The sequence below is a fragment of the Saccopteryx bilineata genome, chromosome 1, assembly GCF_036850765.1.
Source record: "Saccopteryx bilineata isolate mSacBil1 chromosome 1, mSacBil1_pri_phased_curated, whole genome shotgun sequence".
NCBI lineage: Eukaryota > Metazoa > Chordata > Mammalia > Chiroptera > Emballonuridae > Saccopteryx > Saccopteryx bilineata.
The window spans coordinates 327,085,301-327,109,917 of NC_089490.1; the positions used below are offsets into that span (position 1 = coordinate 327,085,301).

The following is a 24,617-nucleotide window of genomic DNA, read 5'->3' on the forward strand; positions in this document are numbered from 1 at the left end:
AGAATTAACAGAAGACGGCCTGATGGGTTTGAGTGCTCTGAACCAGTGCCAGACGACGAGGAAGATATAGAAGCAGCAGTGCCAGGAAACAAGTTGACACAGACAATCTGGCAGAAGGGTTCTGATTATTCAAAGCTGCTTTTGACTTTTACAACAGGGACTCTTCTGTGATTGGGCACTGACACTACATCAAACAGTGGAAGAAGGATTGGTACCTTATAGAAACATGTTTAGAGAGATAAAAAAGCAAAAAGTTCAGACAGAAATTGCAATGTATTTCTATAAAGTTATACTGAGTGTGCCTGCCTCCACTTCCTCCTCCGCCTCTTCCGCCTCTGCCACCCCTTAGCCAGCGTGACCAACCCCTTTCTCCTCCACCTCAGCCTTTTCAACGTAAAGACAGTGAGGATAAGGAACTTTATAATGATCCATTTCCATTTAACATATAGTATATCAGCATAATGCAGTACAGTTGATAAACTTATCTGTTGTGTATTGTGTGTGTTTTCATACAAAAATCTAATAACTGTCCGAGACATTTTTGTGTCATCATTATCATTTAAGTATTCATTGTGTGCAAGACTTGTATGGAAGTGCATAGCCTAGCCTTGTATAGGCATAAGGTGAGTGATATTTCATGTAAAATTAACAATGTCTTGATTTTCTTACTATTTTATAACTTTTCTTTCAAAGAATTACATTATTGTACAGTATGTCTGTCTCTCTCAGTTGGAGAAACTGTATATCAGCCTATCCTCTCAGGTGTTATTTTTAAAAAGTAACAATGTTTCCATTATTATATTATGAAATTGACTGCAATACTGTATGCCATAAAAATTTTATAATGATTTATTCATTAGTGGATAGGAAGCTACCATGAAGCATCATATTGCTGCTTTTTCATTACCAATGCGTGAATCATTATACTCATAAATGAATATGGATTCCTTTTCAAATTATCTTTTCATTTTTGATATCTAGTGTTAATAATACATGTAACTTCTACAGTGTTTTAGATCAGTGGTCCCCAACCCCCGAGCCGTGGACCGGTACTGGTCAATGGGCCATTTGGTACCGATCCACAGAGAAAGAATAAATAACTTACATTACTTCCGTTTTACTTATATTTAAGTCTGAACAATGTTTTATTTTTAAAAAATGACCAGATTCCCTCTGTTACATCCATCTAAGACTGACTCTTGACGCTTGTCTTGGTCACGTGATACATTTATCCATCCCACCCTAAACGCTGGTCCGTGAAAATATTTTCTGACATTAAACCGGTCCGTGGCCCAAAAAAGGTTGGGGACCACTGTTTTAGATGACAGTATTTACATAGGTATAAACAGATGGTTCATCTTGTAAGCCAATGACATAAAGTTATTATATCTACAAATATAGTACAGTAGAAATGTACACATATTTTTCCTTATGATTTTCTTAATAACATTTTGTTTTCTCTAGCTTACTTTATTGTAATAATAGAATAGATAATATATATAACATACAAAATATGTGTTAACCTACTGTTCATGTTATCAGTAATGCTCCTGGTCAACAGTAGGCTATTAGTAGTTAAGATTTTGGGGACTCAAAGTTATACATGGATCTCAGACTGCATGGACTAAACCCAGTTGTTCAAGGGTCAACTGTATTTCCTCTCATGTATCTATAAGGCTATATGCAACAACTTGGAACACTTGCAGGGCATTCTACTAACCCTGTTGGGACAAAGACACAGGCAAAAAGATACAGTTTCTCACCTGCAGGGACTCATAGATAACAGAGAAATAATTATTATACAAGGGGAGAGGTGTTACAACAGAGATATAAACAAAGTGCTGTGGGTACAAGGGAGGAATTAATTGAGATATGATCCAGGAAGTTAAAGTGAGGTAAGTTAAGAAAGAAATGACCAGGGTTCAAACAGTTTCTTTAAAGTCTTTGCTCTGATAGAGCTTTTCCCTACACCAGCGGTTCTCAACCTGTGGGTTGTGACCCCGGCGGGGGTTCCAACGACCAAAACACAGGGGTCCCCTATGTATTTTCCGATGGCTTTAGGCAACCCCTGTGTTTTGGTCATTCGACCCCCGCCGGGGTCGCGACCCACAGGTTGAGAACCGCTGCCCTATACCCACTTCCAATTTACAAGACCTGGAGCAGGAGTTGCAGTAAATAGCTTCTCAAGTAGTGACACATGAAAACCATTATGTTCTTGAAATTTATGATCGTCTCTATCACTTGGCTTATCTCCACGTCTCTGTGAACACACTGAGCATGGGTGCCTGCCTCAGCCCAGATTTCTCCAGAGAAGCCCTGGCTTCCACTATAGGTCAGGCCTTTTTCCTTACACGCTGCCAGATCTGCTTTCCCTGGTGCTGAGATTGCAGGACAGCGACTTTTGATCTCTTTAGACATTCAGAGGATACTGTTTCTCTTTCAAGACACTGTCTCAAGTGTTCTCATTACAATGGGGGGTTTTATGGGCAATTACCTATCTGATGCCTGTTTTCTTTCCCACTGATCTCTGACCAGGTGCCACACCCTAACACAGTTTAGGGATTATTCCTCCAGTTACATTCCAGGATGGAGTTCTTTTCCCTCTTTCTGCCCTACATCTTTGTTACATGTCAGGAACATTTTAAATAAAATCTTTCTTTGGGGTTTGCATGTGTATGTGTATGAGTGATGGGTGTTGACCTAAGGAAAAACAAAGGTTTTTGGTAAACCATCATTAGCACAAGTGGAACCTACAAAGGATGCCCAGGGGAAAGATATAGATACTACGTAATTGTGTACTTTTTTTACTTTCAGAATTTTAAATATTTAACACCATCACCATATAGTTACACCAGTGATCCTAGAAATTAGACACTCCCCCCCACACTCAGTCCCCCCAAAAAACAACTTTTCTAGGAATACTTCCACTGAAATGAAACTGACAAGAAAATATGCTGCCTGGTGTCCTGACTTTAAAGAACTATGAAAAGATGGGGGAAAAAATGAAACCAATTTCAAAATTAAAACATTTTTTTTTTCTATCCAAATGCTTGCTTCGTCCATCGATTCATCAAATATTTACTGGCCCCCACCTGAGAGCGCCAGATCTGGTTGCAGATAAAATTCCATTTTACGAGGTAACTGTCCTCCTATGCCTTAATCCTCTTGTCCATAGAATGGATAGAAACATTAGAATTGGCCTGACCTGTGGTGGCGTAGTGGGATAAAGTGTCGACTTGGAACACTGAGGTTGCCGGTTCGAAACCTTGGGCTTGCCTGGTCAAGGAACATATGGGAGTTGATGCTTCCTGCTCCTCCCTCTTCTCTCTCTCTCACTCCTCTCTCTCTAAAAAAATCAATAAATAAAATATTAAAAAGAAAAAGAAACATTAGAATTCTCTCACAGGTTTCTCATCTGAATAAGGCAATGCATGTATAATGCATAAGAGTATTTGACACCTCATCAGTATAATTACTCTTAACCTTAATTTCCTTTCAGTGCTGCGGTTAAGTCAAACGTCTTTGAAGGGCACTGAAAAATCCTTAAAGTGAAGTTATTTGATTAAATTAAATTCTACCTGAGTGCATACTGTATTTCTGAATAGGGGACAGGGAGACGGATAACCAAGGAGTAGTCAGAAGTTCAATAGGGATATGGGCAAATCCCCTTCTACTTTGTATTCTCCAAGGTGTCCTTGGAAAGGGGGAGAGAGAGGGGCATGAGAGGCATTTATTTGTTGTTCCACTTAGTTGTGCATTCACTGACCGTTTCCCCTTTGTGTCCTGACCTGAGATTGAAGCTCTAACCAGCTGAGCACCGGCCAGGGCCTCCTTGGTTGATTCTTGCCGCTGCCCTGACTAGGGATGAAACCGCAACCCTGGCGCACCCAGAGGACGCTTAACCATCCCGCTACTCGGACAGGACGTCAAGGTGTCTTCAAAATTAAGTCCATGGTCATCTTCAAAGGCACCCCTCTCCTCCCATCCTCAGTTATCTCCAAACCGCACCTCTCTGCCCTTACCCCGCTTTGCTCCAGGCCAGCCTCCCCTCGCGCGGGTCGGCTGCCCTAGGGCCCTTCCCTGACAGCTGCCTCGGCGCCCCGAGAGGGCCCCTCTCGCCCAGCGTCGGGGCGGGGCGGGGCCGGGCCGCCCCACTGCGCATGTCTCTCGTGGCGCAGGCGGGTGCACCGTGGCCGGAGGCGGGCGCCGGCGTAGGTCCTCTCGGCCCGGGAGCGCTCGACCCGACACCGGCACGCAGCGGCGGGAGAACGCGCCTCGGGAGGCGGCGTCCTGGAGACCTCCGAGAGATGGAAGCGGCGGCGCCGGCGGCGGCCGAGGCGGCGGGGCACGAGGAGCTAGGTGGGTGCTGCGCGGCTGGGGCGTGAGCCGACGTGGCGCGGGGCTGCGCATCCGTGGGAAAGCCGAGGCTTCCGGCCTGCGCTCGGCCTGGCGGCGGAGGCGAGTGCGGGCGCCCGGCCCGCCGACCCTGCCCCACGCGCGTGGCCCTGACGACCCTGCCCCACGCGCCCGGCCTGCCGACCCTGCCCCGCGCGCCTGGCCCGCCGCGTCCGGGTCAGGTTCCCTGTCTCTGGACAGGGAGAGAAGCCGGGTGTCTTCATTTCTTCTTTGGTTTTGTTTTTTGTTTGTTTGTTTGGGCGGGGCTCTTGGTACTGAGGGTCTGGCACGGGTTTGAATTTAACACCTAGCAGGGCAGAGCTCCCCGGGACATTTGGGATGACCTGAGGCTTGGGAGCTGACTGAGCTCGCTGTCAGGGCCTACAGAGGGCGTCAGAATGGGCGTGTGTATGTGAGTGTGTATGTGGTCAACGAAGAGAACACTTGAACCTTTGTGGATTTAAGAAGAGATTTGTATTTGGACCCATCAGAGGTTATTTATTGCCGGAGAGCAGAGTTCCAAGAAGCCTTACCTTTAGGCGGGTGAGGGGAAGCTCATAGGCAGAAGGGCAAAGGAAAATATAGCTACGCATGGGCAGTTTTAGTTCGTTATATACATTCAAGGGTTAACAGTTTTACAGCAGGTGGGGAGAATATACAGATAAGGTAGGGGCTCCAAGCACCTGTAGTTGGGAGTCCTGGGAAGTAATTATTTTTATATTTTTGTAAGGATGAAGAAAGAACAGGCACTTCATAATTATTTATTGTTTTAATTGGAACCGTTTGAGATTATGGTTACTAACCCCAGGGAAGACCTTGATTAGGAATTGACTGTGTTACTCAGTGAAGAGTAGCAGTAAGACACCCTTTCCTGACAGAGACTTGACTTGGGGGGCTGAAGACACAAACCGGTGTACAGAGGTGTGTTGTAAATTGGGCATCTGAAACCTGTATAATTATGTTAACCGGTATCACCCCAATAAATTCAATTATACATATAAAGAAGACACTCTTTCCTTCCTCAGTGTGTGTATTGGGGGTGTGGTGCACTGTTTGTACACATCGTTATGGTTTCCTCGCTGTCAAAAGGAAAACAAAAGTAAGGATCAGGATAGTAATGATATTGTTCCCCCAGTTATGCATTATACAGTCCGTAAAGTCATGGTGCACTTTTGACCGGTCACAGGAAAGCAACAAAAGACGATAAAAATATGAAATCTGCACCAAATAAAAGGAAAACTCTCCCAGTTTCTGTAGGATGATGTGGCAGCATGTGCGCATGTGCAGATGATGACGTAACACCGTGTATACAGCAGAGCAGCCCAGGGCCATGCCAGTCGAGATGTGGATGGTACAGAGGAAAGTTCAGTGTGTTCTGTGGCTCGCTGAATTCGAATCCGTGACCAAAGTGCAACATGAATATCGGCGCATTTATAACGAAGCGCCACCACATAGGAATAACATTACTCGGTGGGATAAGCAGTTGAAGAAAACCAGCAGTTTGGTGGAGAAACCCCATTCTGGTAGGCCATCAGTCAGTGATGAGTCTGTAGAGGCTATACGGGATAGCTACCTAAGGAGCCCTAAAAAATCTGTGCCTGCACCCACTTTGAACTGCACTGAATAGGTATGAAACTGGGAGAGTTTTCCTTTTATTTGATGTAGATTTCACATTTCTGTCGTCTTCTGTTGCTTTCCTGTGACCGGTCAAAAGTGCACCATGACTTACGGACTCACTGTATTTAGGAATATTTTTAATTTGATGCTCGATGATTAAAAATGAGTTGAGTTTGAAAGAAATACTTGATTATAGGAACAAATTGGCTTGCATTCCTGTAATAATGCGTAGGGCACTTCAGTTTGATTTCTTCTTGTAAGTCATAATCCTAGTAGAAATAAACAGCATTTTAATGCATGTATGCTCTGGGTCCCATAGTGTGCTAAGTAAGTGCTGTACATGTGCAGTGACTCTTGTAACCCTCACGACAACGGGGTGAGGAAGGTGCTGTTGTTACCCCCATTTTATAGATAAAGTAATTGACTCCCATTAATGGCAGAACCCACATATAAACCCAGGTTTATCTGACTGTTTTAAATGCATTAATAACCCATCTAGGTCAGGATATTGGGAAATGTGCATTCTCATGCACAGTATTATATATTTATCCTTAAAAGTGCACATGTCCTTTGAGCCAGCAATTCTACTTCTAAAAATATTTCCCAAGGAAATAAGTCATGTAACAAATACTTATATCAAGAGATGTTCATTTCATTATTTATAGTAAAGAAGAGCTGGTTTCTGTCTAAATGTTCAGTTCAAGAAAGTTGTTTAGGTAAATTGCGGTATTGCTGTATACCCAGGTACTGAATAGCCATTAAAAGTAATATAGGAAGATAGTCACCATATACATTTTTATTAACTGAAAAAAAAGGTTGCCGATTATTTTAATTTTTAAAAATATGTCTTATAGTTAATTCAACAGATTTATTCAGCTGCTTCTATGTGCCAGGCACTGTTTTAGGCACATGGGATAAGTTCATGAACAAAACAGATCAAGATTCCGGCTCTCATGGAGCTTATATTCCAGTAGGAGGAAGCAGACAATAGTCAGTTAATTATATAGTACATTTGATAGATGAAAAGTGGTATGGGAAAAAAAGCAGATTAAGGGAAATCAGGAGTGAGGGTGGGGACTGGGTAGTTTATAGTATTGTACAGAGTGGTCAGGATGGACCTATTGAAAACGTGAGATTTGAACAAAGACTTGGAAGAAGTGAGGTAATTAGTCAAGTAGATAGCTGGAGAAAGACCATTCCAGGCTGAAAGAACAGCTAGAGTAGAGACAGAAGTATCAAGGAGGCCAAGGTGGCTGAAGCAGAAGGATCAAGGTGGTGATAAGGCCAGAGGAGATAGCATCTTAGAGGTCATGTAAAAACTGGCTTTTACTTTGAGAGAATGGGGAGCTTAGCTAGGTTTCAGCAGAGGAGGGACATGATCTGACTTAAATTCTAAAAGGATTGCACTGGTTGCTGTGTGAAGAATAGACTGTAAAGGGCAAAAGTAGAAGGAGAAGGGTATTTTAGCAATTCAAGAAAGGGATTTACATGTCTTTCACAGCTGTGTGGGAGTAGCAGAGGGAGTGGAGAGAAATGGTTAGACTCTGGATTTATTTTGAAACTAGAACCAGAATGAGTTTTCTAACAGATGGATGAGAGACAAGGAATTGGGATCAACTGAGATGTTATAGTGGTTTATAATGTCTTTAATGTTTATAATAGTCTTTGATGTTTCCCTCTTCATGAGGAGCAATTTCATTTCCTTCTCTTTGAGATGTGAGCTCGATTTAGTAGCTTGCCTCTAATGAATAGATCATGGTGGAAGTGAAAAAAATGTGTGACTTCACAGCTACATCCTAACTGGCATGGTGCCTCTGCTCCCTCTCTCTCGGAGTCACTCACTTGGGAGGAGGCCAGCTACCATGTTGTAAGAATACTTAAGCAGCCACAGGAAAGGCCCATGTTGTGTAAAACAGAGTCCTCCTGACAACAGCCATAAATTGTTACACGGCAGTAGATAACCAGCCCAGATGGGGAAAAGCCCAGGAGGGGCAGGTTGGTGGTGAAGACTGGGAGTGCGGTTTGGGGAAATGTTAAGTTCGAGATGTTTGTTAGACACGAAAGTACAGGTGTCAAGTAGTAGGCAATTGGATTATGTCTAGAGTGAGAGAGCGAGGGCTGGTCTGGAGATAGCGTAGTATCTGGAAGTCATGAGCTGTAAAGCTGTGGGACTAAATGAGAACATATGAAAATGTGTTTGTTTATACTCCAAAATGTTACCTATGGTCATTGGGGCCAGGGGTGAGGTAATTTTAATTACAAGAATATTGCTTATCTATACATTTCCTGACTTTCTACATGACCAAATATCTCATTTAAAAAAGAATTTTAAAAAATTATGTTTCTATGTCAAAAGCACTGATAGAGACATTAAGATACAGGGAGTGGTGTACATCAATCTATGTTTTAGTATGCCATACAGGTCGTTCTGATGCAAGCGTGACTAAAGAATGAACTTTTTCTAGCCAAGGGATGATTGAGGAAATTTTGGCAGAGGACTGACAGCAAGCATTTAATATGTTGATTGTAGGTATAAGTCTAAGGTATGGGTGAGGACATGATTGGGATAACAGTATGAACAGCATTGTATATATATTGCCAAAGTAGAAAGAATACAACTAAAAAATGAGACAATAAGAGACACAGAAAGGCAAAAGTAGAATAAGACCATTAATGGTTGTGTAGGTAATAGGTAAGAGTCAGAGGATGCCATTTAAAACGGACAGACAAGCTCATGTCAGAACAAAACAGCACCTTGCACACACTCCAGACAGTACAAAAAGGACTGTACCAGGGTAATGGACCCCCACATTTTATAGAAAGTATAGTATTTCCACAAGAATCTGGGAAAAATTGCAAAGTTCTTACTTTCAGTAAGGATAGGACCTTGTTTGCCTAGGGCAACAGAGAAGAAAATATTATCAATGTCACTAACAACACCTCTTCCATCTCCCAAAGACAGTTTGCCTTGAGTTCTCACCAAAAAACACTGTCCTGGCAACGTGGCAGCCTTACAAAGATGCTTCCAAAGATGGCACAGCTGTGGTTCCCAACTTTATAATGTGAAAACGGACATATTTGTCCTGACCTGTGGTAGTGCACTTGTCTGGTCAAGGCACATATGGGAGTTGATGCTTTTTGCTCCTCACTCTTTTCTCTCTCTCTCTCTTCCTCTCTCTCTCTCTCTCTTTCCTCTCTAAAGTGAATAAAAACAAACAAAAAAACTGGGACATGTTTAAAGCCTTCCATCCAGGAAGAAAAATACTAAGTTGCTGTCCGTCCTAGTTAGAAATGAAACTATTTGTGCCTGAAATATTAACTATGAAGTTCACTTCCTTGGAAACAATAATTTCAGTACAATTGTAAATTGTGTTTGCAAAAAATTACTGATTATCTGGATCCCCAACCATACATGGTGGCTGTCTCTGTTCCAGGAAGTAAGAGTGCACCTTCATTTGTTATATTATATCTGTACCCCAACTTAGATGGACCTCAGGTAGCATTAGCCAATAAAAGTTTCTTTAAATAAGATAAGGTTATAGTGCTATGGAATAAAAGAGCTACTGCTGCACAAATGTTGACAGAGCAGGAGCCACTATGGGGCATAAATGCTTCATTACATTGTAATAAATGGAGAAGGTGCTCTAGTGCAGTTACCAAAAAATGGCCCCATTATGATGCGCTTTGGAATACTAGTTCTCCTGAGTGTTATGCCATTTATGGTTTTATGCCTGCCAAAGTGACAATTCTCGACTTGAAATGTGATCCTGTGTCTTACTGTGGAACTGGATCCTGTGTCTTACTATGGAACTGTCTTTACAATGCAGCCTGCTGTCACCCTCGTGGATATACTGTATAATTGTAATATGTAATACATAGCTGGATTTGGAAATCTGAGGGGACAAATGAAAGTGTGGATGTTAAAAACTATAAACATTTCTAAACCAGTGGCCTCTGATTCTACACATTATGCTTGGTGTCCAGATGGTGAGCATATTTTAATAGCCACATGTACTCCCAGGTTACGTGTTCATAATAGGTGCAAGATTTGGCATTATATTGGCTCTGTCTTGCACAAGCATAATGTACCATCAGATGCAGTATTATGGCAGGTTTCTTGGCAGGCGTTTTTAGAAGGAATATCTCTAGCAAAAGAAGTAACTTCATATGCAGTTCCAAGCGACATACCTAAGAGCCTGAAGTTACAACAGGTTATGGACCCCAGCATTAAGAAACGGACCAATCACCAATTCCAAACTGCATGAGGAACCACCTCAATATGAAACCATAACCAGGAAATGATAAGCTGTTATCAAAAACAGCCCTTTAAAAATGAAAGATGAAGTTAAGAAAGCTGTGAAGCAGGAAGCAAAAGTGAAGAGTTCAGATTTGGCACCTACTCCGACCTTACAGGGCCAAGCACGAAATATTATCTCTCAGTCAACTTCCAGAGACATAGACAAAAAAATAAATAAAATAAAATAAACAAAGCAGTAGATTAAATAAAAGTAGTGCATAAATATTAAACTACCTGAATTTGATAACTGTGGTATGAATATTCAAGAAAGTATTTTAGGGAATACATAGGGCACAGTGGCATGATATGTATAGCCTCTCAAATAGTTTATAAAAAGTGCTATGTGCGAGAGAAAAAGAAAATATAGCAAAATATATACTAAAAGTTGGTGAGTTTATAAAGGATACTTAATCTTTTGTACTATTCTTGAAAATTTAATGTAAATGTGAAATTATTCCAAAGTAAAATGTTTTAAAAAGTTATATGTCAATCATTTCTTCCCAACTAAATCATTTAGGTCACTCCAGCTCCCTGTTATGTAGGTTTATTGTATTTGAATGGAACAAATTTTCATGTTTTTAAAATGTCCTGTACAGTACTTCAGACTTTCCTGATACATATCAGTCATCTCAATAAATCTGAATTTAGTGAATTTTACTAGAACAAGAAAGAACATTTTAATTGATAAGAATGGTGCTAGTGTTGTCTTTCTCCCAGAAAGGAGCAAAATCAGGCTAAAAATTGATAAATAAAAGAGCAAATTTAAAAAAAAAATTCTATTGGTGGGGAAGGGGAAGAGAGAGGAGCATCAACTCATTGTTTCACTTAGTTATTCCCTTTAGTAGTATATCCATTGATTGCTTCTTGTTCGAGCTCAGGCCAGGGGTCTAACCTATGACCATGATGATGCTTTACCCACTGAGCAACCCGACTAAGGGTAGAGCAAATTTTGATAATAAAATTTTAGTGATTGTAATAGCTTTATAATTTTTTTACATATTTAAAAATGATTCTTAGTTATGTATAAAAACTATTTTAAGCTATTGAGATGAAAATTCATTTGATTATTCACATTTCCCATCCCATAATTCTATGATCATTCACTGTAAACCTCATGTAGACAAAGCAGAAAAAGTTTTGCATTGGGTACTTATGCTTTTCACCTTGTACTTCTTAGTCCAAACAAAATATCTAGTAAGTAAGTCTAGTTGTTTCTTTTTAAAGATACTAAAACTAAGGGTGTTAATGTGAATTAATTTAGGGTAGAAATAGTAAAGATGAGTACCAGTGGTATCTACTACTTATAAATTAATTTATACTAGCTTTAACTCAATTTTTAAAATAATAATGAAGTGCTTTGTTTTTCTTTTTAAAGATATGGATGTAATGAGGCCCTTAATAAATGAACAGAGTTTTGATGGGACGTCAGATGAAGAACATGAGCAAGAGCTCCTGCCTGTTCAGAAGCATTACCAGCTTGATGATCAAGAGGGTATTTCGTAAGTGTTACCGTTGATATGTCTCCTTTTCATTCAGTGTATGTGTTGTAGTAATTTTCTATTGGCAAGGCACTTTATTAGATACTACAAAAGACACAAAGATGAGTAAGACATAGTCCCCACCCTCAAGGTGTTTTTAGTCTATTTGGGAAAGAAGAAGTACATCTGAATTACAGAATAGTGTATAGAAGAAATTACTGTACTACAATGATGATACCTATCAAATATATGGATCTTGAAGAGAGATCTGATTGAGAAGAGTAGAAATTTTAAGAGATGTTGCTTCTGAAATGGTTAGGAAGTTAGATCTTGGTAGGTAGTATTGTAAATAAACCCCTCTTAATGCAGTGGAACTACTTTTAAACGTTTTTTATTTTGTCATTAATAGATTTGAGTAAGTTCTTATTCTGATGGTAATTTAACAATTAAACAAAGAAGCATTTTAATTGATAAGAATGGTATAAACTAAACAATTACAGACAAGCATTTTTATTTCATAAGTTTAAAATGTGTGCTGTTCTTTCTAGTTTATTTTTTTCTTGGTCAAGAGACCTCCTTTAAATACCTCTTGGAAACTTTTCTAAGGTGAAATCCCGTAGAGAGTTCATAAAGTCAAAAAGTTAATCCGTATTTATTTTACCTGATGATACACATTCTTTTAGAACTTCTATGCTTTTTCTTTTAATTAACTTTCTCTTACCTTGAGCATAGATTACAGAGCAAATATGTTTAGTACCATGATTACATAGACAATGTCAATGAATTGCTCTTACCAGCCTAGCTGTAATCTTCAACATTGTTCAGAATATTTTAGCAACAGAACCTTATGAGAAAATTACCTTTTCTTTATTACTTTAATATGTATAAAAATACTTAAATATCTCATTTACTCTTCATAATAACCCTCTGTATTTTAAGTGGCAAAGATAGGACTTGACCCAAATATGATTTCTGGCTCATTTAACTTCTGATTGAATGGAAATGTTGATTCTTTTACTAAATTAATTTTCAGTTGCCTTCTAAAACTAAAACTGTGATCATATGATTTGAATAGCATTTTTCCTAAAATGTTTAAATCTTACAACTTTTACTTTTCAGATTTATACAAACTCTTATGCATCTTCTTAAAGGAAATATTGGAACTGGCCTTTTAGGACTTCCATTGGCAATAAAAAATGCAGGCATAGTGGTAAGACTTATCATTGCACTGTCTAGTTAAGATGCAGTTATTAGTCTTAATTTACAGCAAAAACTATCATAAGCTAACATCTGATCTAGTCAACTAAAAACATGGTCAGGTGACAATTCATAATCATTTAGCTATTGGTGTTGATAAAGTTATGTGAACTATGGTAACAGTATCTAAAATGACAATTAATTACTGTTCATTTCTACCTAATTACTAATATATATCATTTGACAGAAAAATCCTAAAATAGTATTTGGTTTTTCCAGATATATCCTATTCTTGGATTTTCAGGGATTTAGGCAGTATACTCATTCAACAAATACATTGATAGAGCAGATAATTTGTACTAGTGAAATTTTATAGCTTTTTAGATTCAGAATAAATTATATAGTTTTAGATTTAAAGAACAATAATTAAGAAAAGGAATAACAATATCTTTTGAAAACAAATATTTAAAGTATTGTTAGAACCAGTTAGTGAAATTAGAGAGAATCTAGATAGGGAAGCATTCACTTATGAAGTAATTAAATTAGACTTAACCTTTTTTTAAATAACTAATTTTCTCTCTCTTTTTTTTAATTAATTAATTTTTATTAAATGAGAGGCAGGGAGGCAGAGACAGACTTCTCTATATGCTGACTGGGGATCCATCCGGCAAGCCCTCTACCAAGCTATGCTCTGCCCATCTGGGGCTGCTGCTCTGTTGCTTGGCAACTGAGCTATTTTTAGTGCCTGAGGCAAGGCCATGAATCAGTCCTCAGCGCTCAGGCCCAACTTGCTCAAACCATTTGAGCCATGGCTGAGGAAAGGGAAGAGAAAGAGAGAGAGAAGGGTGCTCTGACTGGGAATTAAACCTGGGACTTCCACACACTGGGCCAGTGCTCTACTGCTGAACCATCTGGCCAGGGCCAATAACTAGTTTTCTAAAAAACAGTTTTAATTGTCACCTTTCTCTGCATTTGACTTTGTATACCTTAACTTAAAGAAACAAAAATTTCTGATTATAAAATAAACTTTGGCAATATTTTATCTGTCTCAGTAATCCAAGAATAACTTTTAGTAAATAAGTACTTGAAATTTATGAACCACTTTTTCAAATAATTATTTTCCAGGCACAGTGCCTCACACGTAGTAAGTGCTCAACAAGCAATCTGTAGAAGAAGTGTATCAGAATCCCAGGTCGAATAGTGCTTTTTTAAGTCATTTAGATAATGATTCATAGTTGCATATAATTATTTTGATGGATCACTGGTAGTGATAGACTTGCCATCTCATGTTAAATGAGATGTTGTATTCCATCCTATTTTGTTGCATATCTATACTCTATATTCATAGATTTAGAGAGCCAAGTTGATAAGATGGAATCATGTATAGTTTTCTTATTACTGAAATTCAGTATCTAGTTTATTAAATTTCCCTTATGCAAATAATTATTTAATCATTTTGTCCAACAAATATTTATTCACTGTAAATGAGTAGTTTTTGTTTCATTGCAACTTAATTTTTGTTAAACTTAAATATTTAAACTTTATAATTTTTCCTTTACAGCTTGGACCAATCAGCCTTGTGTTTATAGGGATTATTTCTGTTCACTGTATGCACATTTTGGTACGTTGCAGTCACTTTCTATGTCAGAGGTAAATGTGGATTTGTTAAGTATATTTAATTTATTTTGAAACTAATTATTTAAAGCATTAGTCTTATATTTTACTCTGCTTTGCAACTAGCAGTTATATTTTCTGTAATTTGTTATATATACAAGTTTAAGATAATGAATATGGAAAAAGATAGCATGATTGAAATCTGGCCAAAATCTATTTACATCTTTTAAAATATAGCCTTTCTAGTGAAATCTGGTCAGAATACATTTACTTACTTTAAAATAAAGCCTTATTAGTGGAATAGAATGGTTTATTTTATTTAGTGTAAATGAAAAAAAATCAGGAAAGATCCCTGGGAAAATGGAGGAAACAGTACTTCTTTTAGTTACAGTGTAATGGTCTTCAGTTTGTTAGTAACTCAGCTGGAGTGTGATGACTTGGGTGCTCTTTGCTGATATGTGGCTTGATAGATAGTTCATAAAATAATTTTCTTTTTTCTTTGTATCACGAAATGCTTCTACAGACCAATGGCTCAACTTTTAAAAAATAAATATTGTCTTTTCTAGTAAACTAATATTCTAATCTTAACTCTTTGTTGTTTTAAATGTTCTTAAACTTTGGGCAAGTAGTTTATGATCTTTAAATAACAGTGTATACTTGAAAAAAGTGGGAGAGGACATGCAGAAATAATAACTATCTAATGGGGTTATTTTGAAGATTAAGTAAGACAGTTTATGTGAAAATATATTGTAAAGCCCTGTATAGATGTATTAAATAATGCTATTCTAAGAATGGAATAATTGAGGCATGAACACTATACTTGATGTTTTTAGGTAATTGAAATATTTAAATCAGTGAAGTACAAATATGTTATATGAATCTACCAATATATACACTTTAACAGTAGATAAAACTATATGTTGGTAATAAGGACAGATATAAAATTTTTAAATTTCTTGGGACATACTTCAGGAATATGCAGATCTTGAAATTTCTAAAACTCCTCTGTCAGAGCATAGCCCTATATTCATTAATTCCTATTTATTTAATGTTTTTTTCAAGGGAAGACTTTATGAACCAACTTAATATTTTTCATATACATGCATGTCATTAAATTACAGGTTTAAAAAGTCAACATTAGGTTATAGTGACACTGTGAGTTTTGCCATGGAAGTAAGTCCTTGGAGTTGTCTTCAGAAGCAGTCAGCATGGGGACGGTAAGCACTTGTTATACTATTAATATCCTGTTATTGAAATTATGTTAATTTTTAAGTACTTTAATCTAACAAGATACATAAATAGAAGTATGATAGAGTTGGGGAATAAACATCATCTTTAGAGTTAGACACACTTGGGTTCAGATCTCAGCTCTACTATTTTTCACTTTTATTACCTGTGTCAAATTATTTTGCTTTAGTTTTCTCACTATCAAATGGTTTATAATAATATTTGTTTCATGTGCTTAATACAGTAGTTTAAATAAAATGATGTTTATAAAGCACCTGGCTAAAATGATAATGTGTTCAATAATTTTTTAAGTAAAGGAAAAAAGCAAGAAAAAAGTTGCAGGCCCTGGCCGGTTGGCTTAGTGATAGAGCGTCAGTTTGGTGTGTGGGTGTCTTAGGTTTGATTCCCGGTCAGGGCACACAGGAGAGGCGCCTATCTGCTTCTCCACCCCTCCTCCTCTCTCTTCTTTTTCTCTCTTTCTTTTCTCCTCCCACAGCCATGGCTCTATTGGTTTGAGTGCGCCAGCCCTGGTTGCTGAGGATGGCTTCATGGCCTCCACCTTAGGCATGCTAGGAAGAGCTCAGTTGCTGAGCAACGAACGGAGCAATGCCCCAGATGGGCAGAGCATCACCCCCTAGTGGGCTTAATGCAACTTTATCATTGATGGACACATCTAATCAAAGTCAGATGAAATACGGGCCTGGAAAAATAAGGATAAGCAATCAATAAATTGTGACTATGTTACAAATGATACATGCAGTGAAAATTAAAAGAAGAAAAAGGACAGTGTCAATAAAGTAGTTTATGGTTAAATATGGCCTTTTTAGGGATTATCAGGAGTTCAGATTTGTTTTTGAGCTGCTCAGATTCTTGATACGCTGAGTGGGAAAAGAAGGAAAACAGAGCTTCATGCCCTAAGAATTTGCCCCAGAGCTGTATCTTCCTTCTGCTCCAGTCTAGAGGCAACCTTATCTGGTTTTTCTATCAAGAAGAATGGGTTTCACAAAGAAGTGGCTGGAGTGATTGTTGGTGAGATACCAAAGTCAGAGATGAATGAAGAGCTCTTAAGGGAATACTTAAATGTAATTCATCAGAGAGAAGAAACTTGAATTCATTTCAGGATACCAAGATTACTTCATTTGAGATTCCTGAAGAACCAGGGAGAACTGTAGAGATATGGCACAAATGAAGATAATGGCAAGGGCTCTTCTAGTTTTAAATGGCAGAGGAGGGTCTAGGTTTGTAGACCAGATTATTGGCCATCTTGTTTGATGGTCAGACAAGAGACCATAATGAATTAGTAGGCACATGTTATTATAGTCACTCATTGTCTCCAGAACAAAATTGAGAAGTATGGGCTGTATATTAACATGATGCAAATTTGTGACTTGATTATCTGTTATACCAAAATAATCCTAATTTTACTGGTGATATCCCTCCCCCACGCCCATACACTGTTTTATTTAGCTGGAATTTTTAGAGTATCTCATTGAAAAATACGGGCAGAGTTAAGCTACTGAGGAGGTCTTGGATGGTAGAGCCATGCACCCAGTCTTCTCCCACTCCCTATTCTTATTGGTAGTTAGTAGTAGAGAGTATGCTCATCATGTTTGCAAATGATGTGAAGTCAGGAGGGCTGGGAAATACACAGGGTTGATCTGAAAAATATTTTGAGAAGTAGTAGAGATGTGTTTAATCTAAAAGAAATGTTTTCATTAAATTATTTTATAAGGCCTGACCTGTGGTGGCGCAGTGGATAAAGCGTCGACCTGGAAATGCTGAGGTCGCTGGTTCAAAACCCTGGGCTTGCCTGGTCAAGGCACATATCGGAGTTGATGCTTCCAGCTCCTCCCCCCTGTCTCTCTCTCCTCTCTCTCTCTCTCTCTCTCTCTCTCTCTAAAATGAATAAATAAAAATAAAAAGAAATAAATTATTTTATAAGCAGATCCTCATAAACTTGAATTTCAGAAATAACTGATGGGGAAATTTTGACCTTTTAACTTAACGGTAATGGAGCATTTATTTTTCTTTTTAACGAATGAGAGAGAGAGACAGAAAGGAAGGGAGAGAGATGAGAAGTATCAACTCATTGTTGCGGCACCTTAGCTGTTCATTGGTTGCATTCTCATATGTGCCTTGACTGGGGGGCTCCAGCTGAGTCAGTGACCCCTTGCTCAAGCCAGCAGCCTTGGGCTTCAAGCCAGCGACCTTGGGATCATGTCTGTGATCCCACGCTCAAGCTGGTGAGCCCGCATTCAGGTTGGATGAGACCACACTCAAGCCGCGACCTCAGGGTTTCAAACCTGGGCCTTCAGAGTCCGACATCAACACTATCCACTGTGCCATGGCCTGGTCAGGCTAATGGAAAGTTCTTTTGCTCAATAATAATTGTAGTGACATACTGGCCCTGGCCGGTTTGCCCAGTGGTAGAGCGTCAGCCCAGCCTGTGGAAGTCCTGGGTTCAATTCCCGGCCAGGGCACACAGGAAAAGCGCCCATCTGCTTCTCCACCCTTCCCCCTCTCCTTTCTCTCTCTCTTCTCCTTCCACAGCCAAGGCTCTATTGGAGCAGAGTTGGCCCGGATACTGAGGATGGCTCCGGGGCCTATGCCTCAGGCACTAAAATGGCTCCGGTTTGGTGATGGAACAATGCCCCAGATGGGCAGAGCATCGTCCTCTGTAGTGGGCTTGCCAGGTGGATCTTGGTTGGGCACATGTGGGAGTCTGTCTCTCTGCCTCCCCATGTCTCACTTCAGAAAAATACAAAAAAAAATAATAGTAATAATAATAATAATGTAGTGACATACTGATCATAAATGTATGATTTTTGTAGAAAATAAATATTTTAAGTTTATTTCTTATTTTAAGGAAATGAAAAGGATGTACACTATTTTAAAATGTTTCCAAGTACAGTAGTTAAAAGGAGAAAATATATATTGACATTTCTGCAGCTCTTCCTGATACTCATTTGTGGCTGTCTCTTTTCAGGAGTGTGGTTGACTTTTTCCTGGTAATTACACAGCTGGGGTTCTGTAGTGTTTATATTGTCTTCTTAGCTGAAAATGTAAAGCAAGTAAGTATTTTCCTCCAGTTACTGAAATCATTTTCTTCCAGTGCCATAGTTATAATATCGTATTTCCTCTGAATAAGCCAAGGTTGAACATGCAGACTTCTTCTCACATTAACCATGGGCCCATGCAGGGTTTCCTGTAGTTGTCCTTTCTGCAAGTTGTCCTTCTGCTGTTTTTGTTGATCTTACCTTTCTTGTCATTGTATCAATAATGCTCATTCTTTCAGATCAGAACAGGACAGAATATACTGATTTTTACCTACTCAGAATTTAGGTACATAGGTGTTTAGAAGCATATTCTTTACATTGATGTTTTGTAAAGACATGTATAAGGCTTTAGCCAGCAGCCTAAAGAGTCAAGTACAAAAGTGGACATAACTAAAATCCAATAGTCATTGCCTTTGGCTAAAAAGATGCTATGTTCAGAAATGTAGTGTTCTGCCATTCTCTCCATATTTAAATGTTTGCTTTAAGAGGAAGTGGTTTGCAGTCTTAGTAAAGACTATCAGTTTGAACAAATATGCAAAGCACTGAAATAAAAAAGCTCGCCTTTCAAAATAATGCCAGTGCACATTTCTTTATGTGCTTTGCCTTTATTATTTCTACATTACTCTTGCTCTTTAATTATTTTAATTAATAACATGTATTAGTTATCCACATGTGCGTGGTGTAATAGTAGGCATTAATGTAGTAATATATAGTACTTGTACTTTAATGCAGAATTACGATGTGAATGTTTTCTAAAGAACCCATATTTATACATATTAGGTATATTTGACTCACTTTTCTACGTATAAGACTGCTTCATTTTATATTTAGTTCAAAAATTGGCAAATTTTTTTTGTGAAAGGCCATATAATAAGTATTTTCAATGTTGCAGGCCATATGGTCTCTGTCTCAACTCTGCTATAGACAATACTTAAACAAACAGAGATAGCTGTATTCCAATAAAAATTTATTTGCAAAAATATGTCTGATTTGTTCTGTAGGCCATAGTTTGCTAAAGCCACTAGCTTAGATTTCTAGTGTTGGAAAGGCTCATTGAGTTAAACCCCCTTTTATAAATAAGAGAATTGATACTTTCATTAGCGTTAGTCATTACAGATGATATGCTTTTAATTTTGCAAGTATTTGATTCCACAAGTTGTATATTCCTATGCCTACTAACTTAGTTGAGAGGCTACTTATTGTCAAGAACTGATAAGACATATCTTATCAATCATTTACATAGAATACAATGGAAATGATGCCTCTAGGATTGTGCAACATGGTAGCACTGGATCTTTTTTAATATCTCCTAAGAGAACAACCAGCAAGCTTGATTTGAATTTATGAATATGAATAATGCTAATAATGCCTTAAAATCTTATATTTGTAAGTTGTGACATATCATTTAATCTTCACAACTATTTTGTGATGTAAGTACTATGCTCATTTTATGAATGAGGAAACTTGAGTCTCACAGTGCATGAGCAGTGTGCCCTATGGCATGTGAATTAGGCTGAAATCTGGACTTTGACACAGCTGCCACTCAATATATTAATTGTTCATCACTGGACAGAACATTGATTTTAGTTGTATGTGTGTATATGTGTCTGACATATAGAGAGGATATAAAGTACTTAAATGTCTGTAAGTTTAGCCTGACCAGGCGGTGGCGCAGTGGATAGAGCATAGGACTGGGATGCAGAAGACCCAGGTTCGAGACCCTGAGGTCGCCAGCTTGAGTGCGGGCTCATCTGGTTTGAGCAAAAGCCCACCAGCTTGAACCCAAGGTCGCTGGCTCCAGCAAGGGGTTACTCGGTCTGCTGAAGGCCCACGGTCAAGGCACGGATGAGAAAGCAATCAATGAACAACTAGGTGTTGCATTGCGCAATGAAAAACTAATGATTGATGCTTCTCATCTCTCTCCATTCCTGTCTGTCTGTCCCTGTCTATCCCTCTCTCTGATTCACTCTGTCTCTGTAAAAAATAAATAAAATTAAAAAAAAATGTCTGTAAGTTTGGAATTGATGACTTTCTCCTATAAAATATTATCAGTTGCTTTTAAAGTTAAATGGAAGAATTTAACTGATTTGCACATATCCTACAATACCAGATAGAAAAAATGACTCTCTGGGAGATAAAGAGAATGCCTGTTATAGATAGAAAAATGAAAGTCCTTTTGAAGCCTGAAGAGCAAGATGGAAAAAGACATTTATTGAGACTTGAGGAAAGTTGAGTGGAAAGATGAATGTGTCACCTTGGCAGAGCAGGGAGATTGTCACTGAAACAGCATCATCAAAGGTGATGCTCTATAGAGGTGTTCTCTCACGTTTGATAGCAGTCACCAGGAGTAGAGACAGGTTAATAAAACCTTACCAATTACTACTGCTGTTATAGGTAAAAACTGCAAGAATATTACCACCTTAATCTACATAAAATTGAAGGCGTAGTACTTCACCGCATCACAAAGGTTTAGTTCCTATACAGATGTGTGAGCCTTCCGCTCTGTAGCTGCCATGCAGCTGTGCTTGGTCTCAAGCCACTACGGACAGTTGTCTGGGTGAGAAAGTCTTCCGATGATTCTAGTCCTTTGTGGTTACAGCTTCTCTCTGTCCTTACTCTAAGATACTCTAGAAATTTTCAGATAGATAAAATATGGGCATGAAGAGTTTGGAAGGGATATTACATTAAGAAAAAATGTAGCATTGGTATAGACTTTAGAGTCAAAAGATCGGAATTCAAATCCCTGCTCTCTCAGTTCCAACTCACAAATCGGCCAAGACCCCCTTATCCCTGCTTAAGCCTCAGTTTCGTTATTTGTAAAATGGGAATAGTAACAAAATCTCCCCTTGTTCTTCATAAAATTATTGTCAGGCTTAGCTGACAAAAGATTTGTGAAAGTCTGTAAAAATAAAGCAGCATGCAAATGTAGGGTGTTACGGCTTTAATTTTAATTTTAGCTTTGCTGAAAAATATAATCTGCATTTGGAATTTTAACTATAAAATTACTGAATAATTGCATAGTTAATAACTAGTGGCTTTTAGTAAATTTGAGGTCTAAATGGAAAAAACTGAATTTAGTAATTTTATTTTATAATATTTATTTCAGTGTTTTGCATTTTGGTAAACATGTGAGATCATACATAGGAAGTCCTATTAGATAGCCAATCTGTGTCTCTAGAGGGCACCAAAGGACTCAAATGTTTACCTGAATCTTGCTCTGGGTATGTATCTCCATTTTTATTTTATTTTACTTTCTAATCCTGAAACTTTGTATAACCATCGTTCTGCCAAAGATATTTGTAATAGAATTAATTTCAGATTCCCAAGCATCTTATGATTCAAATAGCCCTTTATAAACTGGCTATGTAACTACTTTTCTCTTGACAGTTCTAAGGCTAGAGCTTTAATTTGATCATTATCTAGTCTGATTATTGGACTTCTCTGATGCAGAAGTATTTGCCTCCAAAAATTTTGGTTACTGAGAAAACTGAGTCAACAAATAAAACATCTTAAGAGACAAGTAATGTGAATTCTCAATTTAGCTTATGGTTTAAATAATAGAAATAAAAATGCAGAGTCTTGATGGTCAGTTACAAGATAAATGTGAGTTATGCATGTCTTGAATGGTATGTGGTATAAGGGTTCAGCGTGAGTATTAAATTGCCTACATAACTTGAAATGAGTAGATATATTCCCTGCAGTTGAAGATGGTGTATACATTTTTAGTGACACTAAATGTTCCTTATGATAGATTATAAGAGTGAAATTAAAGGCAACACCTGACTTGTTAATAATATGAGAATTTTGTTCTAAACTTCTGATTTGTTGCTCTGTTAATACTTACTATACTTAGATATTGGAGTGGAGGCCAGGTTGCTCCTTGGCAGGGCCCTCCTTTCGGGGTTGCGGTATTTTGGTCAGATTAACATGTATCTATCTGTTACAAGCTGAATTCTAGAGTCTCACTTAGGTTTGAATTCTGGAACCACCATTTACTGGCTTGATTTTATATAAGTTTTCTTTACCCTACTTAAACCTCAGTTTTGTCAACTATAAATTGAAATAATATGACCACCTATGTCAGAGAGTTGTGAAAATTAAATGAAATGTTGTATAATTTAGTACTGACACATAAAAAGTACTCAATACCTTTTATTACTGTAGGATATGGTTCTTAAGAATTTATGTATCCAGAGATTTGATAATGTCATTGTGTTCAAAGAAGAGTACAATGTTTGGGGCAAATAGATTTTCACTGGTATTTAAATTTTGATATTATACACCTCTGCTGTGAATTTTTAATATTGCTTTTAAAGTTCTCTATCATTTCATTTTTATTTTAGTAAGTTAGGTCATGTGGTTAATTGAATCAGAGATAATTTTTAATATATGGATCCTGGAAATTATTGTATCTCTTAAAAACTGAATATTGGTTTATAGAAGTGGCTGAATACATTTTAAGGTATGGTTGACTTATAGAAGTTTTTTGCTCTACAAAAATTTACTGTCTCGTATTTGGTCATGCAGGAATTTAGTGGATTCTTAATAAATATTTATAGGTAGTGATGATAATATATAAACAATTGATTTGAACAACAGTTTTTAAGTTACTGTGATTTCTAAATTTAATTTGAGTATTGTATATTTCTAAGAGGTACTTAGAGCTTTCTACTAGAAAGCTCTTCTTCTACTGAAGAAGATAAATTGAAGTAGTATACTCAAGTCCATTTTAGACAAGTATACTTCCTCTATAGATTATCTCAGAAGCAGATTGAGCCTTTGCAAGGATCTTGAAGCATCGTGGTCATTCACAAAGCCTCAAATAAATTAGTAAGTCTATCCTCATAATTTTCTAGTGAACTTTTTGTTCATAATATGATAAAATGTTATTTTTCAAAGAAGGTTTTCTTGTTTTAACTATCCTTAAATTTGATACACACACAATTTTAGGAATCTAGAGTATCTTGAAAAAATGTAAATATTGTGAAGGAATTTATCAGTGTAGAGATCATAAGTTTCTTTATATTTCCCTTTCATGATTATAAATTGATGGAAGTTTATTCCTCCCTTCTTATTCTCTTGATAATCCCATGTAGGTTCATGAAGGATTCCTGGAGAGTAAAGTGTTTATTTTGAATAGCACCAATTCATCACATTTGTGTGAGAGAAGAAGTGTTGACCTGAGGATATATATGATTTGCTTCCTTCCGTTTATAATTCTCTTGGTCTTCATTCGGGAACTAAAGAACCTATTTGTGCTCTCATTCCTCGCCAACATTTCCATGGCTATCAGTCTCGTGATAATTTATCAATATGTTGTTAGAGTAAGTATAACATGTTTTTACTGCCATATGTTTCTTAATAAGTAAGTTCTTAGTTTACTTTGGAAGTAAAAGTAAGGATACGTGAAGACCTCTGCTTCGTATGTGCCCACAGAGAGTGAGTAAGCTCTGGTACTGCTCATTGGAACGGTGTGTGCCATAGAGACTTAAAGTTCAGGCTTTGTAGCTAGGCCTGGTGTTGGATTTGGGTAAATATGCTTCTGGCTTTATGGCACTGTCTCAGAAGACAGTACTGCCTGCCCTGTTAGAGTCGTGAGATCAAGAATTGTTCCTTGGCACACTGCCTAACATGAAATAGGGAACTTACAAGTATTTTGTTTATTCCTTCAAGATTTGAAGCAGTCACAAGAGATGGGAGTATGGATATAATTTTATAATTTTCTTTCACTTTTGA

General features: G+C 37.8%; 1 protein-coding gene and 1 pseudogene across 2 annotated transcripts in view; both read left to right on the forward strand.

Moving 5' to 3' along the window:
- The first annotated feature begins 4,183 nt into the window (after positions 1–4,183).
- The window catches only part of SLC36A4 (solute carrier family 36 member 4), a 39,957-nt gene continuing 19,523 nt past the window's right edge, over positions 4,184–24,617 (forward strand). Inside the window, exons 1-7 of one of the 2 annotated variants that reach the window (XM_066248465.1) lie at positions 4,184–4,359; positions 11,685–11,808; positions 12,907–12,997; positions 14,546–14,634; positions 15,720–15,815; positions 18,812–18,896; positions 23,978–24,205. In XM_066248465.1, coding sequence (XP_066104562.1) covers positions 4,308–4,359; positions 11,685–11,808; positions 12,907–12,997; positions 14,546–14,634; positions 15,720–15,815; positions 18,812–18,896; positions 23,978–24,205 — 765 coding nt within the window. In that variant the 5' untranslated portion in view covers positions 4,184–4,307. Of the gene's footprint in view, positions 4,360–11,684; positions 11,809–12,906; positions 12,998–14,545; positions 14,635–15,719; positions 15,816–18,811; positions 18,897–23,977; positions 24,206–24,617 lie in introns of those variants that run through there. The other variant, XM_066248470.1, reaches the window with a different exon arrangement.
- Positions 8,747–10,497, forward strand: LOC136319210 (eukaryotic translation initiation factor 2A pseudogene; annotated as a pseudogene).